The 8,058-nt window shown below is 37.9% G+C and overlaps 1 protein-coding gene across 2 annotated transcripts in view; it reads right to left on the bottom strand.

Annotated features, from left to right (window-relative positions):
* LOC118818187 (protein mono-ADP-ribosyltransferase PARP6-like) overlaps nt 1–7,655 on the bottom strand; it is a 32,324-nt gene extending 24,669 nt beyond the window's left edge. The window contains exons 1-3 of one of the 2 annotated variants that reach the window (XM_036585379.1): nt 7,360–7,655; nt 1,688–1,826; nt 1,180–1,257 (exon numbers count right to left, since the gene is read on the bottom strand). In XM_036585379.1, coding sequence (XP_036441272.1) covers nt 1,180–1,257; nt 1,688–1,702 — 93 coding nt within the window. In that variant the 5' untranslated portion in view covers nt 1,703–1,826; nt 7,360–7,655. Of the gene's footprint in view, nt 1–1,179; nt 1,279–1,687; nt 1,827–7,359 lie in introns of those variants that run through there. The other variant, XM_036585378.1, reaches the window with a different exon arrangement.
* Nucleotides 7,656–8,058: the final 403 nt, after the last annotated feature.

Raw genomic sequence — 8,058 nt, forward strand, 5'->3', positions numbered from 1 at the left:
TGATTAGTCATCAGGTTTAGTCATGTTCAACTCATGCACTTCGGCCTTACACTGAAAATGTTCAATTGCATGTTCTACTCATTTCATTATTACTGTTTTCCCTACATTATTTATTTGATTGCATATTTTATTATTATTTGTAGAAATACTTTTTCCTCTTCTACAATTTTTGTTTAATTTTAGTTTTCCTTCAGTGTGCAGTGCCTTTATTTTCTCTATTTTCTGTTTTTCTCTTATGCTGTTTCGTACATGCATTTATAAAAGCCCCTTGAGCTGCATTAGAAAGGTAAGAGAGGTGATAGATAAAGTTGTCTGAGATAGTGAAAACAAAGCCATGCGCACCACATACGACTATATATGTCAACCACTACTAAGATATAGTGAATGTTGCTTCTCAGAAACATTTGTGTCTTTACCTACCAAGCCATGCAAATACAGAGCAGCATATATATAAACATGTCTGTAATCCTCTATCAAACTCTCTGTAATCTTTAACATGTTGTACTGCCAGATTTTTGAGTGACTGCTTTTAAGCCCAAACTAGATATCTGTCCACATTCTGAGCCTAAGGGAGAAACTCTTTAGGGAAATCTGACTCAGAGATTAGGAGTTATTATCCTGCATGTTATCATGAGATTTCAAATCACATGAGCACCACTACAGGGAAATCAAAGGGGCATCTAATCATTTGACTGTTTATATTTATATATTTGAACATGGACTTGTATTTCCAGCATCAGGACAGAGGAAGGGCTATCATTCAAAACAGAGGGAAAAAAAAAAAATAAAGCTAGGGCAATCATACATGAATAAATTTGTTTTATGCTGTTGTGAATAATGACATTGACATTATTTACATGTTCGTAGCTCAGATGTCCCACTGGACAGATTCTACTATAGTGCATATATTACTGGTGACCCTTTCCATACTTTAAGTTAAACTGTTAAAAAAAAATGAATATTAAATGAACACAGAAGGATTACAATATCAGAACTTAACAGGGTTCAACTGTATTATTGTATTGCAGTGTATTACAAGTTAATTATTAGTGTTGATACTAGTCTTATTTAGTCCTCACACATTTAAACATTACAATCATACTGCAGGACTACAGCATGAAAATCTAATCAAAGTTAAAAAGCAAATATGACCTAATTTGCTTATTCAGCAGCTTGTACCTGAATTCCATACATGAACTGCTCCGGCTCATTCTCCCCATCCGATTCCTCATCCGTCCAGCACTGGCCTTTGATGTCCTGAGGAAAACACCCAGCCATTTTAAAGATGAGTCTCTAATGCCCACATATCTTAACCAGCATTAACAATTTAACCCTCCTAAACGGACCCTCGTTGGGTATGAATTCGAATGTGAGCTGAGAGTCGCTCGACCGACACAGAGAGAGCTATGTGCCGTAATAACTGGAGAGGAGCTACGTCGCCTATTTGCTGCTTCAAGAACTGTCAGCTACAGTTATTTCTTCCAGACAACAGTCATCACACATTTATCACTTTAAAGCAGCTCCCTGAAGAGTTTGTCTGGGCTTTCAAAGGCAAAAGACAGCACATTTATATATTTAACAACAAAGCAGCCATCACCTAGCACACACTCTGCAGCTCGTTTCATACCAAAAGAAGACTCAGAAAGTTCTCAGTGTACTGACTTCCTAATTGAAGATGCAGTCTTACCATTGGATCAGTCATTTACAGAGGCAGCTCTGAGAGGGTTAAACTGTTTCCATCCATTTCACGTCAAAAACCCAAAGCCAAAGAACACACTGCTCAGGTGGAGCCTGGAACTCTGTGCCTTCTGTTTCTCTCTGTTTGCCTGCAGACAAAGAAACAGATAGAATCCAAAACTATGCACATCATTCTTTTTCTTAAATTAGTTCAATAACTCACATTGTGCTGCGTTTTTCATACTGTCTTATATTGCTCTAAGCATCTTAGCTGTTTCATGTCATTTGATGTGTCTTGATTGGTGCTATTGTTTTCTCTCTATCAGCCCAGGGACTATGGATGAAAACGAGACAAGCTGCCTAAAACTGTACACTCACAGAAATGCTTCATTAACCCGCTGCTTCTGCACTTCTCTGTTACTATGATATGAACATGATATCTCAGTGGTGGTGTTGCTTTTACTTGCTATGTAAAGAATATGATCTAATAAAGTTGAAAATTTGTATATTTTTATTTTGTTTGTGCCACAAACTACCTTTTAACAAGTTTATACATGATGGTTTTATGTACCCTACGTGTCTGTCTTTTGTACAAGCCTCAAAATGGCCAAGTGGTCAATTTTACTACATCATCAACATCTGTGTAGAACAATCTGATCAAAAAGAAGGCAGACTTTTTTGTATGATTTCACAAAACTGACACCACATAAACACAAAGAAGTTTTTGTTAGTTTAGATCGTTTTTTACCAGCAGAACAAGAGATTTCTGCTGGTACATATCCAAACAACAGCCAGCTAGCACAGCTGATGGACAGTTACAACACTACTAATGCTATTACTGTACCACTGCTGCAAAAAAGGCCAAAAACGTTCAGAAAAAAAAATCAGTCTGAATCCCCAGCCCTAACTGTCACAGTGCATCCAACAGTAAAGACAGCAAGATGCTTCTTTTATATAGTGACAGAAAGCTCAGTACCACTTTAGGACAAAGCCAAAGCCTCTGAATGTACTGCCAGAAAGACCATAGGTTTGATAGGATTAATGGCCCTTATTCGTCAAAGTTGCGTACACTCAAAACTGATCTTAACACGAGCACACGCAGATATCGCTGACAGTTTTGATTTTCATCAATTTCATCTTTGATGTACCTCTTTGATTAAACAATGTCTGGTTGGAGTGCGTATAAATATGAGTGTCATAGTTTAGCAACCTAAAAAAAATTGCTTGATTCGTGGTTAACTAACCAAAACTATTATCAATATCATCTACAATAACAACAATATAGAATAAAAATATATAACAATATAGAATAAAAATACAAACTAACAATAATACTAATAATTTGTGCACACGGCGACCCACTACAAAAGTGGATGCATTTATTTTACCAGCATTTTGGCATAAACAAATATTGCAACTATTCCATGTTCCATTTAAAGACATATTACAGTGTGCTTTTGTTTTATACTACTGACGTTGCCCACAAAATTAAAACAATACAAAACACATGCATGTAAATTATATGTAAACTAGGTACTTGCACTTGATTTCACGAACTGAAGCTCATTCAGCATTTGCACTCAAATCTCTGCTCATTTTCACATCAAATGCGAAAGTTTCATGAATGAGAAGCAGAGTAGTTTGTACGTCATTAAAGTTGGTCAAATTTGAGCTTTTTATACAACTTTACGGAACATGGACCAATTTGTGGCCCTGGAGATTTGAACTGAACTACCAATCCATCAATCAACCTTTATTTAACCTCAGAGTACATTGATGTCTAATATGTACCAATATGTACCAATATGTAAAGTAAAGCAAAACAAATGGCATCAAATTGAACCTCACATCTTGTTCAGCCCCAAAATGGTTCTTAGCTTGCGTGTACAGTTCTAGAGAAAAAAAAAATTAATAGGTGTAACACAGTTACATCACATGGAGGTTCTTGAGACTTTAAAAAAGTTCTTCACCCTTGAACATCTCATTTACACAAAAGGTTCTTTAAATAACCATTCACTCTTGGTCGTTAGGGAACCAAAAGGGTCTTCTACGTCACTGCTGTGAATAAGTCTTTTTTGCATCTGTATGTTTAAGTGTGCTGGCTGAGGAATTGGACATTCATGACATGGAAGGGCAAAAAAAATGAGTTAAACTCAATTTACATGTGATTTAAACTGATAGTAAAGCTAACTGAACCCCCCATTTTCATTTTAAATCAGTATTTCGGTACCTAGAGCGTTTTGTCTCTCCTCTGCCTAATCACACCACTTTATAATCGCTCTCTTTCTCCGTCCTCTTAATCACTGACTCTCCACCTTGTGGAGATGTATCCTAGCAACAGACATCGCTGGTTTGTGTCACTGTTTCATGAATCATGGTGAAATGTGGGAGTGTGTGCGTGTTCTGAGTTTTATTCAATCTATAATGTTGTAGCATTATTATAAAAGATGTATGCATTTGATCCCTTAAACAGGCCTTTTATTTAGCTATAAATGATTAGTTAATTAATAGTCATTAACTATTATGAAATTTATATGTAATTTATGTGGTTATAAAAGTAAGAAAGTGAACTGTGGGCCACATATAAGGCCTTTCAGAAGTTAACAGTATTAGGACAATATCTGATCACTACAGTTATTTTTTAGATGGTTAGTAGTCAACTGAGTATGCAAATTTTGTTACCAACACAGCACTATGTTATGGCACCAATAATAACCAGTAGAGATGGCATTTCAGGATCAATGGGTATTGATATCGGGTCAAAATCAGAAAATGCTGAATCATTTTTAAGTAAAGTGCTCCAATTAAAATATCTCCTTATAAAGCTTAATTTTTAAAGAAAAAAACATATGATTGGTATCAGTAAAGCTGATACTCAAGATTTCTTTATCTTCAATATAAAAAAGAAAAAAGTGGTATCGTGCTATCTGTAATATTCAGGAAAGCAACACATTTTGCCATAAATTTCCCATTAATGTCATGTTTCTAAGCATCTGGACAATACAGTGAAACATAATAAAACAAAACTTTCACCTGTTGAATGTTTGTGTGATTGTGCTTGGTTTTTAAATATGAATTCATCCATCACTGAACCAGAACCAGAATAATGTTATGGTTGGAATAGAGCAGGACAAAATTAAACCACAATTTTTCAGTCTGACCTCCACTTGCCACAAGAGTTACTGTAGGTTTCCCATTCTGTTTTCAATACACTCTGTAGTCAACAACCTTATTCAGCAGGTGCAAATAAGTCTACAAGCTCAACTAAAGCAAAAGCATTTAAACTAGGGATGCACTGTGTGTAACCCTTCGTGATGGTTATGGGAGAATCACACTTGCCAGTTAACAGTAGATCACTTTCTAAAAGGGGAGGTGCTGGATCTTTCTGACTGTACATGTCGAAACAACAGCCAAGCTAGCAGAGCTGAGTGACAGTTATGACGTTTTTGTTGCAAAAAAAACAGCGTGAATCTCAAAGAAAAAAAAGCCCCCCCCAACTACCCCAGTGCATCCCCCAATAAAGACAGTAAGGTGCTTCTTTTATATAATGATAGAAAACATGGTGGCACAGTGGGGCAAAGCCAAAGTCTCTGAATGTGCTGCTGTGTAAGCAAAGTCAAGTTTAAAAGTTTTAATGTACATCGGCTGTGTAAATTTAAACTGAATGGAAATACATTATGAGATGTGGGTTGACACCAATATCTGATATTTTTAATGCACATTCACAGTACCTTTCAGGGCAGAAGCGCTGTCACTGGGGTGGGACCCTCAGGGGAACACTGTCAGTAACTTTAATTAGGGAACATAACTGTACGATATTCTGTTACAGTTACATGTTTTTGTTTTGTTTTTTTAGTTGCATTGACTCTATACACCTTCTATTGTTTCCAACCTTTTTATTTTATTTTACTAAAAAGTTACATTATGAAAAGGTATGAATTGGACCATTCCCCTGAGAAAGTGAATGCAGTGTACCTTAAGGTCCCAATGTTGTATCTTTGAGTGTACATTTATATTGTTTGTACCTTGGGGGACTAAAATTTACCAATACAGTTCCTATTTTTCTGAGAGTGTACGTACACTGATGTAATATTTACAAAAATGTAGAAACTGGGATTAGATCCACTTTGATCAGCATTACAGAGAAATATAACAATTTTGTGAATAGCTTGACAAATACTATGAAATGAATAAAATGCAGATATTTTTGCATAGCAGCCCAATAACTCCTAAACATTCTGCTCCAAGAGTACAATAATACACCATCAACCCTCAGCTTAAAATATCACAATTTTGTCAAATCCAAACATCTGTCTGATGCTGATTTTTAAGCATATTTCTGCCAGTACAGATATGATCCCAATATAATTGTGCATCTGTACTGTGGTGAGATCAGAACATAACAGAATTGTACCACAGTTCTCGGTATTCTGTTTTCAGCACACTCTGGAATCAGCAACCTCATTCAGTAGGTGCAAACAAGCCAACAAGCTTGTCTAGGACACTACTATATAGTGGTAAATTGCAGTTCTTTGCTGATCTCTTGCCTTAACCACAGGTCACTCATACACGCATAGGTATGTTTACCCGTGGTGAATTCAGCATCATTCAATTATAATATGTGTAGCATTAAAAAGTATATGCTCTCTATCTTTCCTCCCTCCTCCTTTCCTCTCTCTCTTTCTGTATCATTCTTTCCTATCCTCGGACTCTCTCTCCACATTACAGCCATCTTCTTTCAACCTTAACTGCTCAGCTCTCTTCATGTGACATCATCAGAGCCTCATTTTAAAGTCATCACGTTATGTTTGTTTACAAGTCTAGGGATGAGTGGTGATCCTGTTCTGATCTCCACAGTTATTGTCTCACAATATACACTATATGTGCAAATTATAAGGTTTCTTCTGAAATCAAGGGTATTAACAGAGCGTTTTCACCCCATTTGCTGCAGTTACAGTCTCTAGGCCTCTAGTCCTATGGGAAGACTTTACACTAGATGTTGGAACACTGCTGTGAGGATTTGATTGCATTCAGCCACAAGAGCATTTGTGAGATCTGGTACTGATGTTAGGAAATCACTCCAACTCATTCCAGTTACAGGTGCTAAGAACTCAGGTCCACCGCTCCACAGCCCAATGCTGGGGGGGCTTTATAGTGGCCATGGTGACCTTAGGCTCATGTGCAGCTGCTCCAGAGCGTCCAGTTCTACTGACAATGCTTTTCTATGGAGATAATACAAGCTGTGTGCAAGTGAACGCCTGTGTCGGCCATGGATGCACCTTAAAGCAGCTGAATTAGAAGGGATGGCGCAATACTTTTGGACATACAGTATATTATGCAAATATTCCACACAATGCAAACAGCACAGGTTTCATAACCTGGAGTCGTTAACCCACTGCCAAATCATTCACATCCTCTCCATCATTTCACCCCCTCCCCTCGTCCTTCCCCTTCTGGCACTGTTATGCACTGCTATGTTTTAGCAACTACCCCAAAAAAAAAGCACAGAACCATCCCCATTGACCGCCCCCCCAACCCACCACTGCCCCTTAGGTTTGTCACATACCGATACAGCCCCAGACTTGACCTTTCTCTTCTTAAAACTCGATCTAAAAAACAGAGATGGTGGCATCCACCCCTCCTCCACCCCCTCTCCTCCTCCCTCATCCCTTTCTCTCTTACCTTACCGAAAGATGGAGGGAGAAGGAGCTGCGATCCCTTGTTCGTGACACTTTCCTTCCTTCAGCGATGGCTCCCCTCTCTCCTGGTTCACAGTGATGATGATGATGATGATGATGCCTTCAGATACGATTTACATAGAAAATCTTAGAAATAAAGCAAGGGCACTACAAAGGATGCTGTCCTCATTTTGATGTTGTATCCCCTTTCCGTTACTCTCTCTGGCTCGGCTCTGTGTGTGTGTGTGTGTGTTTATCTATTGCAGATCTAGCTGCTCTCAGCGCTGTCTTTATTTTTTGCCTGACAACACAGAGCGAGCCGCGCACGCGCAGTGGGAGGCAGCAGCCGGAGTCACGTGACCCACAGCTGACTGGATTGCCTCACTGCTCGAGAGGAGAAAAAATAATGTTTGCCTTGAGTACGTGATTCATTTTTTCATGCTTTCTGCCAAGTATTATATCCACAAACAGAAATTTAGCAACTCCGCCCCTAAGTTGCATTGTTTTTCCTTTACGTTTAACATATATGGGCCATTCTGCACTGAATATTTACAAAGATTATCTTATGATCTATTTAACCCAATGCATTATTTGAGATAGTAATAAGCTAAACATATACAAAATCATATTTTATTGGCTACTTTCTATTGGGAGATGGCTGTCCCAAACCCTAACCCCTTCAACTTGTGAAAATAATACTTTT

The sequence above is a fragment of the Colossoma macropomum genome, unplaced genomic scaffold (genome assembly GCF_904425465.1).
Source record: "Colossoma macropomum unplaced genomic scaffold, Colossoma_macropomum, whole genome shotgun sequence".
Taxonomy (NCBI): domain Eukaryota; kingdom Metazoa; phylum Chordata; class Actinopteri; order Characiformes; family Serrasalmidae; genus Colossoma; species Colossoma macropomum.